This window comes from Vanessa tameamea, chromosome 3 (assembly GCF_037043105.1).
Source record: "Vanessa tameamea isolate UH-Manoa-2023 chromosome 3, ilVanTame1 primary haplotype, whole genome shotgun sequence".
NCBI lineage: Eukaryota > Metazoa > Arthropoda > Insecta > Lepidoptera > Nymphalidae > Vanessa > Vanessa tameamea.
The window spans coordinates 8294356-8316255 of record NC_087311.1 but is presented as its reverse complement, the minus strand read 5'-3'; the positions used below and the strand labels follow the sequence as shown (position 1 = coordinate 8316255).

Genomic DNA, 21900 nt, shown 5'->3' with positions numbered 1-21900 from the left:
ACCTCCAAGCTAGAGGAGTTCCCGACCGAGAGACCCGAGGTCTTCCTCCCACCTGCGAATTAGAGGTTGTGGTTGGTGCCCTGATTCGCCCCAACTCCGTGATTCCTGGAAGGACTCCTCTTGACCTGGCTTCAACCTGGTACCAGTACACTTCTAATTAATCCTTACCAGTATATATGCCGGTATTGTACATGTGTAGTGATTCGAGCCCTCTTAACTTGAATAGAAGGCAATCCAAGGCAGCAGCATTTAAATATATGTAACTATTAACAAATTCAAAAACAAATAATTAATTATAGATTTTACAAATACATTTACAAATGTACTAATGATTAATAATTAAAGTAAAAAATGTGTATTAAGTTACAAGATTGTTTATAAATTTAAAAAAATTGTCTATACTAAACAATTATCCATTATTTTATTATTGTAATATTAAAATGAAACTAAATTGGTGTAAGCTGTTCTTATACAGATTTTTCTGCATGAAACACATAAATAAACTTTAAAATCAGAATTTATCATATTCAATTTTGTATTATTTATTTGCATATCAATAGTCCACTATTGATAGACTATCAATAGACTATTGATAGTTAAGGTGTTAGAGATAGTATTGATAGTCTATCAATAGTATTGTAACATTGACACGTGACATACTATAGATATACTATCGATAGTACCAATAGGTTCAATAGCTCCCCATGAGCAATACTATCCATAGTATTATTTTTAACCTAAACAATCGATAGTCCAACACTCAATACTATCAATAGTATCAATAGTATCACTGCTACCAATAATATTGCTTACAGAGAACTAGCGATACTATCAATAGTATTGCCGTAATCAATAGTATTGCTCATGCAGAGCTATCGATAGTATCTATAGTATTGATCAAAATAATACTATCGATATCCTGAACAGTTTTCGAGGCCAACTATCGATAGTTCTGCAACGCTGATTTATTTGGTTGCACCAATAAAGACAATGTATAAGCAATGCATACACAGTAGCACTGGACACCAGTTTTATGATATATTGTTAAATACTGTACCATTCCACACTTTTATGTCTGGCTATGTAGCACTAAATATAACCAAAATCATTTTCTATGTTTGTAACTTTGTTTTGCTGCTATTTGTAGATAAGATATTTTAACACTTTTCAATATAATATTATGTTACATAATTATGACAGATTAAATCATTTAAGTTCTATTAAATGTTCATAGTAATATAATCTTTTTAATTTTAAATTTGGTTAAATAAAAATCATGACAATCTAAATATGTGTAATTAATCACATTTACTCATGCTTAAATACTAATAACAGCTATGATTTATATGGATGTTATTTATAAGGATTTCAACTATTTTGAGGTTGACTCTGAAAAAATATTATATCATCTGCAATTACTGTTGATGCTGTTCTTACTTGTCCATCGTCTAATTTTATTTCGCCATACGATAATTTACCAGTGACATAAACCCTCTGACCTTTTTTTAAATACTTGTAAACAGTGTCACGAAGCCCAGGCCGGAAAACACTCACTCTGTGCCAGTCTGTTCGTTGTAATATATCACCTGACTCATATTTATAGCTGAAATGAGTTGCGAGTGGAAAATTTATGACTGGATGTTCTTCAGATCCACGTTTCTGAGGATCAGCTCCAACTCTCCCCAATAATGTGACTTGATTGATAGCTAAAAAATTTATTTTAGTGAATATAACAAATATATATTATGAAATTTACATAGATTATACATTCATAAGCAATTTGAAAAACTCACTCTTTTCCGTATTCTGAGCTTCACATTGTGCTGTTGTCGTATGTAATTGTTGGGTTAAAACTATTCGACGAGCAGACGATGACACCTTTAAGAAAATGTCTAATATGAACTAAATAAAACAGGTTGGAAGACAACAAATAACGACATACGATAAATATTTTTTTAGCCGGCGTCATTATAGGTTATACGAATGCCACTTACTCTAAGAAGACACTGCATTTTAGATTTCTTTTAATTGTTGTTTTATATCTAAAAACAAGTAAATAATAATATCTACTGTTATTTATATAATGCTTAAATACTCAGTGGTTTTTATGTCACAAGTCATAAACAAAATTATACAGGTATGTAAAAAAAGCCGCGTAAATTGCAAAATTGCAAATTAAAGGCTGTCTTCTACAGAGTACAGACTAATCAGAAATTACCATAGAGTATATCAGTATACTAAAACACAGTACACAGTAACGATATGAACACAAAGCAATACTGCCACATGGAAATAGAGTATATCCCCAGATTGCTATACGAAATCGGTAAGTCCCCAATTTGGTATAGTTTGATGACAAAATGTCCTAATAAAAAAAAGACCTAACATAAACTAATATGATCGATAGTCTAGATTTGTCTAGGAATAAGCCATACAATAAAAAAATAAATAAAAATAGAAATCATAACATTTCTCCCTGAAGGCATTAAAAGTGTCAAAATCCATGACTACTACTGCTATAAAGACAGCTAACAGAAATGCTTAATCTGATATATGTTACGTTTAGAAGTTGCAATTTGAAGTATTAAAGTCAATCACTGTAGTTTCTTGAATGAATTCTAGGCATACGATAAGATAAATGTTCAACAAATTATTTTTGAATATGGAAGGCTGTCTTAACAAACACATTATTATATCGAAAAAATAAAATGAGTATGTGTTATAATTGTTAATTTATTTACCTTTACCTCACGTCTAATTATTAAACCGACAAGAAGGTATTCCGCAGCATTACTTACTTTTGTAAAGGATATAGTAAGATCTAACTATATAATTTGCAAAAGTAAACACACAATAAACATATTTTTGTTGTAAAGATTCCTTTAAATTCGTATTGTAATATATATTTTTAAAAGAAACAACACATTACAAAATATCATTTTATTTAGGATTTTATGATAGAGTTGCCATAAGCTTAACAAATTAAATACATACAGGAGTACCAACATGCAGAATAATGTAGCGGTTTCGTTCGTTCGTTGACAGATGCTGTTAAATAAAATTGAAATAGGTACATAAGTAGATATATATACATATATAGATTTCGTCTTTATTTCAACTACCACCATACCCAATCCAGAAGAAGTTGTTGCCTGTGAAGGATGCCTTCAGCTGCGAATGCAAAGTCTGAAAAACCAGCTTCTTCGGAAGCTGCGGATAATTCACCAATACGACAGATTATGACTATTCTTGAACATAAAATTCGCAACTTGGAAAAAAGAAAGGTGAGTACATTGTACAATGCTCTCGGCATCAACAAACGCTTTGTATGTTATTTTTATCTGTTAGTCTTGTTTGTATCAAATAATTAATAGCAATTTACAATACCACCGAAAATGTATTTCAAATAAATATATGTCGTAAATCATATGCTAGTGAAATTAAATTGTATGTAAATACTGATGCGGTATTATTCCGTTGACGCCATTTTTACACATGTGCTCTGTTAATTTTGCTTCTGCCATGACGCTCATAAAACTTTAGCATAAATAAAAGAGTTTCTCTGGATTTACAAATATATTATTAGATTTCGTAATAAGTTGATGTCTATTCTATTCGTCTAATTTTATTATTTATGCAGTTACACCTTACTCCTATAAATGACAATATTTTTCTCGTCGTAGTAAATATCAATAATAAGTTATGTTTTACTTATAAATTAATCTTTTTTTTTTATACTTGATAGACATAAATTTAGTATAGAAATATGAAATAATTATTTTATTAAACCTTATATATGGCTACTATAAGCCATGTTTAGTGTAAATTTTTGCAAAATAGATTTTAGATTTATTTTAGTTGTATCAGTTATATATTCCTGTTTAATTGTGCTGCCATGTAAAATTATGTTACAGCGGTATATAATATATAAAAAGTATATCAAAATACTTCTTTTCTTTACAGAGCAAGCTGACATCATACCGTGACTTGCAAAAGGCTGGTAAAGAGCTTAATGGTGATCAAAAAGTTGCCGTTGCTAAGTATGATGAAGTCATTCAGACATTGGAATTTGCTCGTGATCTTTCAAAGCAGGTGACTTCGATTGCTCTTTCTGCTGAGCGTGAAGCGAAGAAGCAGGCAAAAAAGGTAAGATAAAAGAAACTAACTGAAGAATATGCAATAATAAACAAATACTATAAGGATACTCAAAAAATATTTATACTATGAAAAGTATTAGTGATACTACTTTAGTAATATACTAACTACACAGCTATTAAAAGTATTAGTAATGTTAACATATTTTTTTATAGAATTTTATAATTTAAAATAGTAATAAAGACAAGTAAATATTAATATATAATAGACGCTTTATTGTATCTTTCTAGGATGCATGGGTACGTTATACTGCAGACACTAATAAGATACGTGAAGTCCTACTGATTCTAGACTGTCTCATGCAAATGGGTAATGGTGAAGCAAGAGATGACTTTTTAAATGGTACTAATGGTGCTGCAAAGCTCACAGAAGAAGATTTAAAAATTTTAGATGATCTGTAAGTAACATTCCTATTACTAGATATTATATTTAAAAGACATGGGTTTTAGAAGGAAAAAAAATTATTTAGAACTGATATAAAGTTTATTTTAATATATTAAAAAGTAACCTATTCATATTATATATTTTAGGTATCCAGAAATAACTCCTAAGCATGAATTGAATGAAGAAGGACAACCAGGCTTTCATGCTTACACAATTAAAGCCGCTGAGCATTTGTATGCTATTATTGATGGTAAACCAAAAGAAATTTTAGGAACAACATACACCCATATCAAGGAAATCATAAATACTGTTCACGACTGTGGTTACTTTGATAAATCTGGAGAAATCATAGTTCCTGAGGCTGAAGATTGCCAAAATGTAATTTCAGAAGAAATTAATGATCATTCCCCTGAGTTAGAAGAGACTGAAACTACTGTTCCAGTTTATGGTCCACCAGTTGCCATTCCTGCTCCACCAGCTCCTGCTGTTGTGCCTGCACCTGGTTACCCTCTTCGGCCTCTGCCTCCAATTACATTGCAAGAAGTTGAACATGCATACTTTTCTCAGCAATATCCTCAACAAAGACCTATCTCTGAAGTTATAGGATCTCAAAACTTTTTCTTTCTCCAGGAATCTGAAATTGATAGCCCTGTAGGAACCCCACAGCCACCTATCTTGAATCAACCTTCTCCTCCCGCACCAATCCCAACCCAGACATTTACTAATCAACACTATGTCCAAATACCAGGTGGGCGTGTCCCTGAGCCAGGATCAATCCCTATGCCACCTCAGCCACATTTTCTTCCACACCCAGATCATACTGCTTATCAAGGAGTGCCACTTCCTGCACCAATGGGGCATACACAACCCCCTCATGTGCCTCCTCAAAATGCCCTACCACAGCCTATGCAGCATAATCCACAACCTGTCCCACAAGCTGTTCATATTGAGCAACAATCTCCAGTTCTTGTTGAAGAACAAAAAATGATGATTCCCAGTGAAGATAAAATTGAAGAAGAATCAAAAGAATGTAGAAGCCCTGAGCGAGAAGAGGGTGATCGCAAAACTCAAGGTCAAGGCGATGGACAAAACAGATTTAGAAGATACCGTGGAAGTGGAAGGGGATCATCAAATGGTTTTCGCGGGCGTGGATCTTTCCAGAACAGACAGAACAATGATGGCTATCATGGAAGACATGGAAATGATTACCCTAACAGATTGAATAAAGAAGGATACCAAAACCGACAGTATAATGATGGTTATCAAAACAGGCACGGAAAAGAGGGTTATCAAAACAGAAATTCAAATGATGGCTATTATGGTAATGGCGATACTGGTGATGGCCTTCAAAACGAAAATGGCGGACGCGATAGATACAATGATAACTCTCAGAACTATCAAGGTGGGTTTAAAAGTCGCGGCAGAGGAGGCCCTCGCGGCGGAACACGTGGTGCCCCCCGTGCCCCGCGACCCCACCAATACAATCGTAAACCAGAAAATGTGGAATAGCAGAAATAATATATCAAATAAATAACGGACTAAATCATTCGTGGAAGGCAAATTTCACCGGCAACAACGCGCTGTGGTAACAACAAACAAGAAATTATGGTAAAAAAATAAATAAAAAAAATAATAAAAAAAAAAAGTAAAATAATAAAACTTGAAACTGAATAAAAAATAAGTTACTTGAATTTAGATGTATGATATATGCGATTATTGTAAGTTACGTTAATTCTAGATTCTTGTATAGATTGTGTCACGCAAGTGACTAAAGTGACGCGACGGAGAGCCCGTGCTACTCTGCCGTCGTTGTTCAGTACCTCGTCCTCGTGATAAATTATGTACTGGAGATGTGCACACAATGACAAATAGCCATTTAATTGGGATCTTTTCCAAATCTCATTGACCTTTATATTTTAAATATGGTTCATTAAAATTTGGTAATTATATATGTTAAAGATAAAATATTGTTTTTTTCGTTTAACTTAACTATATATAATTATTTATTTATTTTTAAAATCAATATGCAAAAAACAACATACAGCTATGTTGATTTTTGCTCTTGGCTCTTAAAATACTGAGCAGATGTCTATTTTATCAAACAGTCATGAGCTTTTATATTTTTTTGTGTAATTTTGCTACATCCAATATGCAATTTTTTTTAAATTGTTTTTAATCTATTTAAATGACTACTATAATATATAAACGGCGACAAATTAAAATGGAAATCGTACAAATTTCAATAAATGTCGCTGTCATGTGATTGTTTTCCAGATTCCTTCCTATTATTTAACATTGTTCTCAATAGAGGCTGTGTGCAAGCAAATTAAAAGTATTCTATGATTACTACTTGTTTAATTTTATTATAAATTCTCTGTAATTACATCTATAACTAATCCTAAGCGTAGTCCAACCATTGAAGGCTTTATTTGCGAATTCGCACTTCGTAGTCACTAACAGCAGTGCTATATTATGGTTTTATAAGTAGTTAGCTGTAGTACAAATCATTCGATCGAATTAGAATTCCTTATTTCGTTTGTCCACCCTTAAAAACTTTCTATTTTTTTTCCCGCATTAGTACAATAATTTATAGAAAAACATGAACATCGATTATTAGTGAACATGGTTATTATATTAGTAAAAGACTAGTAAAATTGACTGATTAAATCTCATTGAATTAGATTAGATGTAGTATAATATTTGACAGTAGGTCAGTAGGTTGTTAGAGTAAGGGCTAAGCCGGACAGTTGTAATAATAAGTATATAGTGTCAGTATTACCTAAACCAGCCTCAAAAACTGTGATATTAGAACACCTACCTAAAATAAGAGGATAAAATGACATAAAATTATAAAAATACTATGTGCCCCGCCCTGGCCTTACACCAGGTGTACTCTTTTTTTTAAATATTTCTTAGTCAGTAGAGTATTTAACTATAATTTTTTACCGACTTCAAAAAAGGAGGTTATTGGTTTTGTGTAATTAATTGTTTTCGACGTACTTGGGGTAAGAAATCGGAAAAACAATCAAAAGTGAATTCCGATTATCCAATACGTTAAGGGTGGATAGATGAAACGTGAATAAAGCAATTTGAATAGCTGTCAGCTGTCTGTAAATTAACGCAACCCAATTGTTTAATCGACACGACAAGTGCGAGAAAGTGGCCACACTTCGTATTCTATAAATATCAATAAATCATAGTCATAGTAAAATTTTGACAGACCTCTTAACAGTAGCGATTTTCGTCTTTTTATCATAATTATTAAGTGCCAGTGGAGAAGATAGAAAATAAATTATTTTTGTATTAAGCTTATATCATTGCAGATTATTCCGTTAGCGCTGTTTATCGGCGTCAGTTGCATTTTATATTCATTTGATAATCGTTTGGATAGCGGCTTCAATCTATCGCTAACGTTCAGTTTATGAAGGGACTTTGTGTATGCGCATCACTTCATGCGCAGTTCATAAAATGTCGGAAGAACATTGATGAATGTGTCCAATCTTTTGTCGTGTATAACGCATTATCATTTTTCGTTTTTCACGATGTCATATTGAACAGACCTTCTGGTCTGCGGAGAAGTCAATCGGCGCAGATACACATCATCGAGCACACACGACATCGAGCCGTCTGATATAACTTTGTAAATTCGACTCGCTATAATATATCGTTATATTATATAATACAATATAATTAAAATAATAATAAGTGTACAGAAATAAGAATAACAATATCTAAAATATATGCGTTGTGAATACGTGTATATGGGTTTAATTATGTACACACGCCGCTACGAGTCACCTGTCTGGTACAACACATCACGATCATATCGTCGGTCAGACGTCGGTGACGCAACTTCCAATAATTTTTCCCTATCAAAATACGCTAAACATAGCTAAAGAAATTACCACTTAAAAAACATTGGATAGGAAGGGGAAAGGGTTTATGTATCCAAAAGTGTGCTAGGAAACTGAGCATTTTAAGTATTCTGTACATAAACAGTAGGCATATACATGTTTAGTGTCTATGTCATTAGGCTCTCGAGTGTTAGTTTATTGTATGTATAGGTCTACTCACTCACGAAGACGCGCTCCTCTACCTTTAATCATCGGAGTGACCAAAGATTATGTTAAATCTGTGTATTTTGTCCACTGCAGGTAATATTGCTAATCAATATATAATAATAACTCTGTAATGCGATTACTTATTTGCGATATTTTTATATCAAATTAAATAATAGATATAATAGAAAAGGATATAAGTATATGATGCAAAATAAAAAACTTGAATCGATAAAATTGCCATTTATTATGTTGTTGTGTAATAAGAAAGTGTTTAAATAAAACAAAATAAATAAAGTTTTTCTTAACTTTACTATCAGAACCTAATTTTTTTACAATATTATCCATGTGTAAAATTACGCATTTTTATCGGCGCTTTATTTATTAAACCTTTACAACCCAATGCAATTAAACAAAATATTATCTAATAATGTACTTATTTCAAATATAGAAAGTATAATATCGTCAGTTTTGTTCATATATAAATTAGGGCAATTAAAACTTAAAATTAAAGATCACTTTTAAATCAGTATTTTTTTTAAAACATTCAAGGCCGCTTTAGGAATGTGGTATTTTAATGACCTCCTTGAATAAATGTTATATATACAAAAAGTTTGTATATGGAAGAAGTTTGTAGTTCAATGATTGAAATGATATTCTAGTTTCAATTGAGAAAAACAAATAACCATACAACTTACTGTTTGTGAACGGCTAAGGGATACATGTGGCGTAACCAGTTATCTTAGTCACCAAAAAGGATATAAATTCGTTAATATCGATAAAAAGCGTATTGTATAGGTATTTTATAATTGGCTAAATTTAATAGAAAATTAAGAAAGAAAATTACTTAGGAAATTAATAATCCTTCAATTTCCAAAAACAAAAGACAGTTTTGATCCATTACAAAAAACATTTGTTCCCGATCGGCATTGCACATAATGACAATTTATCTAATTTATTTACATAAAAATATTTATGGGACTTTCTAATAATATCGTCACTTCTTTACATTTTTCGAAATACGTATTTTAAGAAGGCCTTTCTGTTTTCAAGACTGAAGATGACCTTTGAATTGTAACTTATCCTCACCTTCTTTATCACTTCCTTTAAGTATATTTAATATATTTATGACAAATTTTATTTTCATTTATTACATTATTTAAGTTTATTACATTTTAAGAAAAATACTATAATGGGCGTTTATAAGTTATGGTCACCTTTGCTTATAAAATAAAATTAACTTAAATTACAAAAAATAATTTTTGTTTCTAAAAATATTACTCATAAATGTATTTATAACCTCTGCTGTCCCAAGCTGAGACAAGACATACAATTTATATGTATGTATAATCTAGATTCTAGAATTAAAATAAATGAAAAAATCACAAACCATACAGAAACCCGACGGCACTACATTGGTATACTATTTTTGCATCATATTTATAAGCAAAAATGGCACCACACCTAACTATTAAAAACTGATACTAAGTAACAGCCAATCAAAATTAGTCGATAGTTTGGAATTTAAAAAACAAATTATTATTAATACGTGATGTTTATTTGCTAAAAGATACGTTATTTGAACAAAGATTATTAAATGCTTAAATGTAAAGAGTAATAAAAAAATATAAAAAAATTACATACATACAGCACATATTTCACAGGTATAAAAAGTAAATAAGAATTGTCCTTGTGGCGTGTTTTGTACACTTTTGGCGCATGTTATGAACGTTAAATCATTTGTCTTGACATTGCGTGTCGCATCTTGCGCTCCCAAGACTCCGCTTCGGCCCAAGAGTGCCGAACGTCCCGGAACAACTGAAAAGTTTTATTTCAACATTATCAAATCTAAAATTGCCTAAAAGTAAAATTAAAATGACTTTGACTACAATATTACAATTAACTTCCTGCTCAAACGAAAATCACTCATTTGAGCATTTTTACTCGACATCGTTATAAATTACCAATTTCTATGATTGATTATTTGTTATTATTATTTTATATGTTAAACACAAGAGACTTATTATATCTTTACTATTACCTGTATTTAATTTTTTTATTGCACAGAAACACCTGAAAAAAATCCTTTTTTTGAATATAAGTAACCTACCTGTGATAGCCACACTTCGTCGGCTAGTAATTCATTTAGAATAACCGTAGTATCTTTGCTGGGGTTCTGCATCCTTTTTTCTGCTACTCGCTTACTACATTCGGCATACATTAAATACTTTTGATGTGATATTCTTGAATACAATTGCACACGCCCGCAACAAGGCGTACATACAAGGAATTCCTGAAAAATTGGAATATTGTTATAAACTATATGTCTCTAATTAGTTTTATACTTTTTGCCTAATATAAATACATATATTTTAAATAAAGTGTGTACAGAATTTATGTATGCCGCCGATTTTTTTTGGAAAATCTTACAAAGTTTTAGTGTATGATAAAACTCCTCCAAATTAAATTATGTTGTGTTTGAATCCCGAAAGTTTATCACATGACCGCAGACAAAATATATCTAGCAAACATTTTCGACATTTTTCATATATTTTTTTCTGTAATGTAGTACGCGGATACATCTTCCTAATCTAAATTTAGCAATTTAGAAAGCGACCGTAAAGGGGCCATTCCTTTATTACGTAAGACGATTTAGGGGGGAGGGGGGTCGACCATGTCTTATGTTTTCTTACAAGGAAGGGAAGGAGTTTCGATAGTTCTTACGTAAGATAAAAAAAATTAAAATTATTACGCGGGAAATCGCGCGATTGCTGAGGTTCGCTCGGATGCGTACCTTTAGAATATTTGAAATTACAAATAAACACATTTCAAAAAGTTGTTACTTTGAAAAATAAACAGTAAAATTAAACAAACCTGTATTCATTTTTTTCTTTAGATTCTTACGTAATAAATATTAAACAAGGAGAGAGGAGGTCGGCCGGTTCTTAGTTATTTGTATATTAGAGAGGGAGGGAGTCAAAAACTAGTGAAAATAGTCTTACGTAATAAATGAATGGTCCCAAAGAGTTAAAGTATCATCCTCTTATGTCTACTGGATTTTTCTCGGTGGACATTTGTTTCAAACTCAGATATTTTCAAAATATTATGAAATCAAGTAGCACTGCATAAATTGTGCGATTAGCGCTCTTATCATATTCCTATTAACATTTATTTCCTATGGACATAGGCTAAATGAAAAATTTAAGAAATATATTATAATGAAATATGCTACAGTGAAAGTTTAAGCCCCAATTTTTATGAAAAAGTAGAGGAACCGGGAAAAAGCGCGACATACCTTTTCGTAGGCGAGTCTCGCGTCGGGCTGCACGGGCTCGAGCGTGGCGGGGTTGTAGGGCTGGCCGTAGAGCAGCAGGCGCGCCACGGCGGGGCGCGCGCAGGCGCGACACACGCCCGAGCCGGCCGCCACGCTGAGGCCGGGCCACGTGGCCACGGCCGCGTCCAGCGCGCGCGCGCCGCTCGAGCCCGCGCCGCCGCCCGCCGCGCCCGACACGCGCGTGCGCATCGTCTCCGTCACCTCGTCCACGGTCTTCACGTTCGATAGGAAGTATTCGTCTGGAAAAGTTGCGATCCCATTCGCTATCAAGAGCACATCGATACTAAGCTTTACGTCTTATCGAATGTCATGGATTTACAACGTTCACTAGAAGGTAGCCTAGCACGTAGCTAGTAACTAAATTGACTCATTTTCTTATGTATAACATGTAGCTAAAAATTCTATTGTGGTAATTTATTTTTCATGTAGACGCCGATTCTTTTCTATTGCAAAAGTATGACTGGGGTAATGATGTTCAAATTACCTTGTTCTTGAAATATTTCCGTTAAGAAGTTGGGATCCAATGCGTGCGATATTAATGTCTGTATATAAACTTCAAAATTCTCTTGATACATTTGAGTTTCTAACATCCTCTTTTCTATAAAATTACAATCGTCAAGCGGAAGCTCACTTCTTACTAATTCGACTATTGTTTCTAAATGAGATTGTGATCGAACTTTAACAGGAACTTGGGTGTAAAGTTTTTTATTTTCAGGATTCCATGCAGCATACTGAAACATTATTTAAAAAAAAAGATAAATATTTCAAACATATATATCATATTGCTTTACCTTGACATTAAAAATACAAAGGATAAAATGTATGTCCTATCGGATATTGAGACTGCACTATATACATACTAAATAACGTCCTACTTGGTCGTGGTGACTATATTCGGTCAGGACATATAGATTATAGAACCATATTGCTTACCACGAAAATACACACTCTAAATTATCATATACACAATCGATTCAGTCATGATCAATGTCTAAAACAGAAACAAAAACTATATAAAATTAGTAACGTTCACTGCACTACTGCTAGAAATAGTTTATATTAAGTGTCATTGATGCTGACTATGTTGGTTATATAAAATATCATCCTGTTAAATTTTTAACGAAAGAAAGAAAAACTAACAAAAACTTAACAAACCCCGTATTTTTTAATTGTTTTGCGAGCTGAAGAAACTTTTTATTAGGTTATGGTAATGTCTTATGCAACAGGATGGTACAGACAATTATAATCCAATACACTACTATATTACACACACATTTAATTTTAGATTGTGAAAGGATTTCTAAAATAAAATAACTTTTTTTGCATTCCACCCGCAATGGCCCAGTGGATAATCGATGTTATAATGCAACTTATTCTTTTAAAAGCTCACTATTTTTTCATGCAGAAACAAGGCACTACAAATTATTGGAATGATACAGGTTTTGTCTACTTAATATGCAAGACCGATACACAAAAAAAAGCTTTAGGGATTTTTATTTGGAAATATATATTTTTTCAAGTAGAATATATAAAAACTATCGTCGTTCTTACCGTTGATATATTTCGGTATAACACTTTTCCGTTTTCTTCAAAAGGCTCGTACTTTTGCAGTAGAGTTTTTCCGTCCACTCTCCATATTGCCGGCCACATCTCGTTTAATTCACTCTTTATCGCAACAAATTCTCCAGACTGTTAAATTTAAAGAATTCTTAATAAGGCAGAAAAATCATGAGAAATCATTAGTACTAATACAATTACTAACACTTTTTATGAATGAAATTGGATTTGAATAATATTCTTACCAAGAGTTTACTATCAAATATTAATTGAAAGAAATCGCAATCGCAATACTCTTCGACATACTAACATGCATAAAAATCTAGATCTAGGTGCATATAAATTGAACCTCGAAACCTTTTAAAATAGACGACATAAATAGCTGTTTTCGGCGAACAATATTAGCGTACATATAAAATGAATATAAAACATTACTGCATCTAAGTGATATTTGTATTTTAAAAATAGATTATATTTTAACAAAAAAAAAAGAAAAGAATTATATAGACAAAAAAATTGGTGCCTAAAACATTCATACTGATATTTAAATATCAAATTAAAAATGTTTTGAGTGTGTACACTAGTATACAAAAACTTAACACCTATTAAAACGGTACAAAAACCTGATAGGGCATTTCTTCAATGGGTCTATTATTATCTATTTGTCCTGAGCTCGATATTTGCTGATGCGATTTTATATGGTGTAATTTCCTGTTTGAGTTAGCGTCATTGTCTGCTGGCCCGTATGTACCATAAGCCAATCCCGTTGTGTGCGCAGTAACTAAAACATTAAAAACGATTAACAGGGTTTCATTGAAACAAATCAACAAAACATATATATGCAGTTCACATTACCTTTTGTTCAGAAGATAAATTATAATTATTTAAAAAATGAGTACACTTTTTAAAAAAGTTGGAAATGAAAATAAAAGGATTGGAACGGTTGGGAAAAGGATAGCCAAATGATATTCACCAACGCGATAACATGTACACGTAATACGTCTATATATATAAGATGCAAACCATCCTAAAAAACTGATTGCAATGAAGAAATGTTACAATATGTAAATATGAACATGTTATCCCTATTTGGCGAAGTGAGGGGTGCTACCAGGAATAATTACAAACTAAAATTATTTAACACATATCAGTAATATACTCGCGTTTATTTTATGTCTTCTATTATACAAAAGTATTTACATAAAATATTGAGAATTGTGCATAAACAAATAACAATTAAATAGAAATACAAAAACTTATGTTCAGGGCATGGCCTCCTAATACATTCCTCGCACTAACTTATAGCTGTCAATGTATTATTATTATGCATTTCATCATCTTATAATATAAAATCACTTTCGGCTAACATCAAAGTATATGAATACACTATCATAAGTACCAACTAAAATCAAATACTGTAAAATACAATACATCATTAGGTATATACAACAGACACCACTGGTATCAATCCCATAAAAAAATATACCACAATTTTGGAATTATTAATGGTAGCACCCCTTCAATAGCGAGTATGACAAGAGTCACAAATTCTACAATTTACAATAAAATGGCACTAATAATGTGTCATCAACAATAAAGTCGGTGAAATCTTGTTACAGACTAACCCTAAAATATTGACCTCTACTAGATAGGTACATCACATTTTCATCATAGAAATTATTTACAGTAAATAATAATAGATTTCATCTAATAAAAATTTACATATCACAGTTAAAATGTAACAAGTTTTCACTGTACACTGCCTCAGGGGCAGCTAGCTTGCTCCTGTCATACAAGCTTCAGGGCTAGCTCTTCACCATCGCGCTCTACTTCTCAAGTGGAAATCTAATAAATTGAACGCACCTTCGTCGGGCTGGTGTTGGTAATAATATTGCTGCTGCGGCGCGGGCTGCAGCGACGCCACGGGCGGCGGCGCAGGCGCTCGTGGCTTCTTGGGCGCGGCCGGCTGAGGCGCCACGACCGCCGACGGCGTGGGCTTGCTCATCGTCGTCGTCGTGCGACCTTTCTTGCCCTTGTCGTTCAGAGGCGTACTGGGCACGTTCAGCACCGGCTTGTTCAGCCTTCGGGCTTCCTCGTCCGCGTCGTAGGTGGCCTCCTCCGACCCGTCGTATTTTCTTTTTCTTTCTTTGTTGAGATTATAATAGCGGGGATCGTCTAACTCTACATTTTTCGCTTGCGAGCCGAGAATATTCGAGGGCACACCGTGTAATTGGTTAGCGCCTAACAAACCTGTCGTGCTCATATTCGCCGCGGAACTCATGACGGGGTTGCTCAGTGACATACCTGTGTTTAGTGCATTATTGGAAGCCATTGCGCCGTTGGCGCTTTGTTGAGTAGTGTTCGCCTCACACTGACTCTTATTATGGTCGTTAGTATACGATTTGTTCGTGTTACTGTTCGTCGTTCGCGACCAAGTCGATTTCCTGGCGCCTCTGCCGGCCGGCGGGGGAGATGTATCCCGCTCTCCTTGTAAAAATTTCAAATAAGAAGCCATGAAACCTGAACCGGGGCCCGTGACTGGAACATTGAACTTTTTTTCCATTATTTTTGAAGTAGCGTCTTGGGAAGTGCTGTTAATGTTCTGCTGCTGTGAAGAGGGTGCTACCGACGATGCAGTATTTGCCCGTTGTTCTGCAAGGAAACCAAGTTCTTCTTCTATATTAGGTACTACCACCTTAGGCTGTTCCTCCTCACGAGTTTCTGGTGTCGAAAAAGATGATGAGGAAGCCGAAGGTGGAGTCTCGCTAAACGATGATAATGGTGTTAACTCCACCGAGGATTGGAAATCAGGATGAGGACCTAGATGGAAAGGGGGAAAATAAGTAAGTGCATGTCCATGTTGCATCGCTAGAGCTTGATGTTGGTTTGCAAAATTTGAAGCATGCAGTGGAGCTTGAGATCCAAATGCAGACGTGCCAGGGAACATTTTAGGGGGTGGTGGTGGGAGATTCCATCTTTCAAAATCAAAATAACCATTTTGTTGTTGGTTACTAGTAGAACTATGTGCCGGGGGTGGAATCCTATTTGCTAAATAATCAGCCATTACAACATTTGAGATTTCATTCATATTTGTTTGAGGAGCTTTTTCTACACTTTTTCGCCGAGTAACAACTTTACTAGTCACTGGTACACTTGATAGTGGTGTTTGACTTTTGGAAGCTTTAACTTCTTGTAATTGACAACTCTGTTGTAAAGTTTGTAAGTTTTTAACTATACTCATAGGGTCACCACGACAGCTGGAAAGATCTTGCAAAGCTACATTACTACCATCAATATAGGGGTGTTGGTGTTTATCAGATAAACTTCTATCTGAGGAACTTTGAGATTGAGACGTTGACTTTTCACTGTGAGTATTGCTTTCAGATAAACTATTATTGTAATTACTAGAACTGGTATTACTACTATTACCATTACTATTGTATTTTCTGTTTGTTTGTCTTTCATTGTCCCAACAACTTTGGCTGGAATTTTGATTTTGATTACGCTCATATCTATTTTCACTATAAGATTTACTTTGTTCTATACCTAATGCTCTGGTAATAACAGAAGGGTAGGCCACTTGACTATTTTGTGAAGGGGGTCGGGAAGAAACAGAGGCATCAAGTGGTGACCTTGGTGCAGTATTAACTTTACTATAATGATCTCCATGTTGCTGTGGCGAATTTATAGAATTCATAGGACTATGATACATAGGATATGCAGGACTAGAACCATGCCCCAATGGAGACGTTTGAGGGGCTGTTTGTAAAGGACTTTGCCTTCTAGTAACTACAACACTACAATCTGGACCATTTTGGGAACTGCTGCTTGAATAGCCAGTATCTGTACTAGAGCTACTCTTTGCTCGAACATGATACTCTGACTCAACATTGTTACCACTTTGATAATGCCTAAAACTTGAACTCTGTGTGGATGAATACTGAGTAGAACCAATTCTATTAGGCTTGGAAGAGCTTCCACTACTTCCACTATAGTTCATTCTCCCAGGAGCATCCATTATAGAGTAACTTATAGGGCTGGATTGGGGTTGAAGTTTATCACTTGAATCACAATTTTTTCTTTGTTCACTACCTAGTTCTGGATATATTTTACTTTGTGCTTTTGTTTGTATTAATGGTGGCTTAGATGTGGGAGAAACAAAACCACTACTATTACCAGTGGAGCTACGAGGATTCTTTTCATTAGTAGCACCTTTAGGAGATTGGGAACTATATATCGAGGCAGAGGGTCTTGAGGGTGCTGTGGAGGAAGGACGGTAATCTTTACTAGGTGTGGAGGCAGAGGTTACTGATGGAGTTGACACAATACACGATTGCTGAGAGTGAGAAGAGTTACTTGCAGAACTTGAATAGGACTTACTTCCAGCATAATCCTGCTGTGATGATAGTTGACCACTTTTTGCACCACTTGTACTGTATGAATTATCAGTCTGATTTCCAAAAGATGAAGGTGATTGAAAAAATGTTGATGATGATGAGGAAGATGCTGGTTGTTTAGATGCAGTAGCAGGTGAACCAGACCTATTGGTTTGTTTACCAGTACTAGAAATTTGAGAGTTGAGGTGATTGTTAAGAGTTTGCGCAGCAGCAAAGTGAGCATTAAAATTTTCATATGTCGCTGATGCCTTTGTAGTTGCAGGACTTGGAGATGAAGGCACAACACTTTCATGAGGTAGAATTCCAAATGGACTGGGAAGTTGATTTGTTCCTTGCCAACTTAATCCTGTTGCTGTTGTACTACCAGGAGTTGACGGTTGATCAAAAAACGTAGAACCTTGTGCAGCTAAAGTTTGATGTGAATAATTTTCTCTTAATGAAGATATTTCAGTTTCCACTGAAGACTGTTTTGATGCTACTGCTGCTTGAGCTTGTGCAATCACTTGACGATGTTGAGCCTGAAGTGATGAACTATAATGTGCTGGTTTTGGATTTGCATGATGAAACAAAGGTGAGAATACTGCATCATATCCCACAGCAGGCGGTGAGAGAAATCCACCAGGATTAAAGGGAGAAGCAGTTGATGACCCTAGTTGGCCTGCTAATGATGCCGTTGTGTGAGCTGCTTGAAGAAGTAACTGGCTTGTTGTAGAAGGCACAGACTGACTGCCCAATCCAGTACCACCACTTGCTAGATGATGATGAAAGTCCCCACTTGCAGCACCAGCTTGTACTCCTGCTAGCCGATTGTACGAAGCATATGCTGACCATGGTCCTACTGGATCCATTACCACCTTCGTGTTGCTTTGTGTTGTGTTAATTTATGTAATTTATTAATAAAAGTCCACACTTTCATCCATAATTTGATGTACACATAAACATATATTATTTATAACCACTAAATTGGAGCACTTGAAGTCATACTGAGTAAGTTAAATATTCTTCATATGCAGATAACACTCCTGAAAAGAAAAAAAAAAAACATTAACATTTGACTAAGTCTTTATTAAATAGTGTCTTATTAGACGTATTTATACTAATGAGAACCAGTAAATTACACGATAAACCTTTTGAATAAGTATTATATTGCATTTATTGGCAAACGAAAACTATTAAAACTATTTTTTATATAAACATTTAACGAAATAAAAATAATACGCCGCTCCATAGACATGATAGCGTCAATGTGTTTGAAGAATACAGAAAGTTTACACTTAGATCTGTAAATGAATACAAGGTGTATTGGAAACTAACATACCATCGCATTAGTTTGGAATAACCATTTATCAATGTGGTTTCAAAGGACGCTCACACGACAGATAACATCATAAATATGGCCTCGACTCTTCGAGTGCTCGTTGAGACGGGTTTTGTCTATTGTGAAATTAAAGACTACTTAAACTGTATTATGTATTACACCCAACTGATCACTGAATAATATACACTTTGTAACGAGTCTTCTTTTCTTTGTTTAAGAGTAATATTGTTTCAACGAAGCTACTACTTTATTTACAAGTACAAATACGACAACGTTTCGCCTTTCACATTAATCGCCGCCATTTTACTTGTCGAATGTCGAACGAACGATCGCACAACAAGCGACCTAGCGCCATCTACATGATATTGTATAAATTGAATTATAATAAAAAATAATTATGTTTTTTAAATTAGTAAATAAATCTCATTTTTATTAATTTTTTATTTTTAAAAAATATAAAATAATTAAGTTTTATTTTTAAAATAATAAGTTAAAAAATATATTTAACCCATTAATTAATAAATTTATGGCAAGGAAAACTGACTTAGGTCTCGGGTATGTACTATGTAATAAAATTTGGATATTGAGAATATGGAATTCTATTTCATTGAATTAGACGTCTTCATATTTAAATAAATAATACAAAACATTTATTGTTAAAATAATATTCAGTTTGTGTTGCCTGCAAAGGAGTTGCCGGTTTCCCCTAATATAAAGTGTAATTAATTTATAAGACTGTAACAAGTATAATAATATAAAATAATAAATTTATAATAAGACAATCTAATGTCTAATATGTGTGGCAATATCTCTTTAAATTATTTAGTAAAAAAATATTTAGTTTTAGGTACTTTTTGCATGCCACCTATTATACATTGATGATACTAAAGATAAATATAGATATTTTCTCCCACGACGGCGCACTCTGCACGTTAAATTTTGTTATTGACGAGCATTAGTAATTTTAAATTCTGTATGAATGACATGAGAGCGAGACGCTCGTAGTTCGTACTTATAGTTGTGTTAGATTAGACGACACGCCAATAAATAAGACGACGAGAGACCAATAAAAAGCTTTATAAAATAGGTTTTTCTAAATCCTTTGCCTTTTTCAGTGAATAGATCTATACAAACTTTTGTTCAATTTGTTCCTACTTAATGAAATGAATTGAATAAAAACGTTTATTTAGATTGTTATGTGGTTATAAAAATATTAATATTTATGAATTGCCGGCATTTATTGTCTATTAGTGATAGATGGCAAGAGAGCGCATAAAATTCCACAAGGTCCAAAATACAGTAGCTCAATGTTCATAATGAACTCAACTTTTTCAGGACATAAAGACTGAATTTGAAGACAAAAGGAGGGTTATGATTTCAGCAAGCTACGTATCTGTTCCCACTTACCTGCTAATACTTAATATGTATTATAATAAACGTTTCGATTATTCGCTATTTATAATATGAAATGAGAGGGCAAAAATGGGCTTTTTTTAATTTGTATAAACAACAAATGTGTTTATTTGTATAAACTCGTGCACGTATTCTCTATCTATTAACTATTCATATAAATGTATATATAAATATCACCTATTAAGTTAGATAACTTATATATTTCAATTTAAAACAAATATATAGTTACGTGAATAGCCGTGGTGTTGTAAGAATTTCGGAGTTCTAATATATTCTTAGTTCATACTTTTCAGAGAGCGATTTTATCAATAGTAGTATTTTTTTACAAACTTTGAAGTAAGTTTTCGTGGATATATAAAATGTACCTAATCTTGGTTAGGAGTTTTTTATTCCAATAAGTATATACTTTTACATGCAATAATCAAATTTGCAGTAAGATTATTATTTGATTATTCTAATAGAAATAAAAATCCAAAATAAAGTTTTAAATTATCGTAAAAGTTCATCAGGATATGTATGATAAGTTTTGGGAGTTGATAAAAACAAAAACCAGATTTATATGTTTATTATGTTTATGTTACCTAATACGGGCAATGTTATATTCTTTGGTACTGATGCAAATTGCAAATAAAATGAATATCACAACGAACAATTAATTAAGCTAAAAACTTTAAGATTCCACTACATCATAAACGATTCCTTTATAATTCCAGAAGTAGGTTCATAAAATATGGATCATTAAACATCGAATTATGTGAAAGATAAAGCAATAGGCAAGTATCTCTAGATTGTATATGTAAGGTTTTGACATAGAAACATTATTCATATGTCCGTGGCAAGGTCTTTAAAGTTGGTTCTATTTGAATATAGGTAATTTCATAGCAAGTTTTTCCTTATTTTGTTCGATAAAACAAAATATAATTTAAGGCAATAATTTATCCTTATTTTATGGAACAGGTGGCAAATCAAAGTAGTTGTTTATAAATATTTCGGTGTTTTTTGTTTTGACATTACCCCTTTAAGTGCTTTAATACAACCTTTACAGTGCATACTTGTAGATATATTATTTTTAAATTGGTATATTGTATACATGGCCGCCACATAATTCGATATCTATGATTCAAATGTAACATGCAGACAATTTTATCAATTCTAAGAAATTTTAAAACTAAGGCTTACGATTTTGGTTCTTTTATGGTAGGCAGACATTAATATCATACATACTATACGTACTCATAATAAATTAATATCTACATTATACATATATTGTGTAGCCCTATGTCT

The 21900-nt window shown here is 33.2% G+C and overlaps 3 protein-coding genes across 5 annotated transcripts; 1 reads left to right on the top strand and 2 right to left on the bottom strand.

Moving 5' to 3' along the window:
* Window positions 1–1281: 1281 nt before the first annotated feature.
* LOC113397503 (single-stranded DNA-binding protein, mitochondrial) lies at window positions 1282–2165 on the bottom strand. The gene is made up of 3 exons (XM_026635895.2): window positions 1995–2165; window positions 1794–1878; window positions 1282–1706 (listed from the first exon to the last, which is right to left on the bottom strand). The coding sequence occupies exons 1-3, from the start codon at window positions 2010–2012 to the stop codon at window positions 1369–1371; spliced, it is 441 nt and encodes a 146-aa protein (XP_026491680.2). The 5' UTR covers window positions 2013–2165; the 3' UTR covers window positions 1282–1368.
* Window positions 2166–3005: 840 nt separating this feature from the next.
* On the top strand, window positions 3006–6885 carry LOC113397475 (caprin homolog). The gene is made up of 4 exons (XM_026635859.2): window positions 3006–3284; window positions 3964–4146; window positions 4386–4552; window positions 4686–6885. The coding sequence occupies exons 1-4, from the start codon at window positions 3162–3164 to the stop codon at window positions 6046–6048; spliced, it is 1836 nt and encodes a 611-aa protein (XP_026491644.2). The 5' UTR covers window positions 3006–3161; the 3' UTR covers window positions 6049–6885.
* Window positions 6886–8825: 1940 nt separating this feature from the next.
* On the bottom strand, window positions 8826–19532 carry LOC113397459 (mucin-12-like). Of its 3 annotated transcripts, none has more exons than XM_026635811.2 (9): window positions 19204–19531; window positions 17869–18907; window positions 15352–16158; window positions 14112–14269; window positions 13483–13620; window positions 12416–12662; window positions 11893–12170; window positions 10708–10890; window positions 8826–10415 (listed from the first exon to the last, which is right to left on the bottom strand). In XM_026635811.2, exons 2-9 carry the CDS (start codon window positions 18731–18733, stop codon window positions 10329–10331), a joined length of 2763 nt encoding a protein of 920 aa, XP_026491596.2. In that variant the 5' UTR covers window positions 18734–18907; window positions 19204–19531; the 3' UTR covers window positions 8826–10328. The 3 variants fall into 3 exon arrangements, with proteins under 3 accessions (XP_026491596.2, XP_026491597.2, XP_026491595.2); XM_026635812.2 differs by having other exon boundaries at window positions 15352–16140; window positions 19204–19530; XM_026635810.2 differs by having other exon boundaries at window positions 15352–18907; window positions 19204–19532.
* Between the last annotated feature and the right edge of the window lie 2368 nt (window positions 19533–21900).

Excerpts from the sequence above, each read along its gene's own strand:
- LOC113397503 (XM_026635895.2), bottom strand. Across the intron at positions 1,707-1,793 it reads AGCTCAGAATACGGAAAAGA|CTATCAATCAAGTCACATTA; the intron begins GTGAGTTTTTCA and ends TAAATTTTTTAG.
- LOC113397475 (XM_026635859.2), top strand. The coding sequence starts at position 3,162 with ATGCCTTCAGCTGCGAATGCAAAGTCTGAAAAACCAGCTTCTTCGGAA. Across the intron at positions 3,285-3,963 it reads GCAACTTGGAAAAAAGAAAG|AGCAAGCTGACATCATACCG; the intron begins GTGAGTACATTG and ends TTTTCTTTACAG. Across the intron at positions 4,553-4,685 it reads TTAAAAATTTTAGATGATCT|GTATCCAGAAATAACTCCTA; the intron begins GTAAGTAACATT and ends TATATATTTTAG.
- LOC113397459 (XM_026635810.2), bottom strand. The coding sequence starts at position 18,733 with ATGGATCCAGTAGGACCATGGTCAGCATATGCTTCGTACAATCGGCTA. Across the intron at positions 13,621-14,111 it reads TTGAAGAAATGCCCTATCAG|TCTGGAGAATTTGTTGCGAT; the intron begins GTTTTTGTACCG and ends TAAATTTAACAG. Across the intron at positions 12,663-13,482 it reads TATACCGAAATATATCAACG|TATGCTGCATGGAATCCTGA; the intron begins GTAAGAACGACG and ends ATAATGTTTCAG.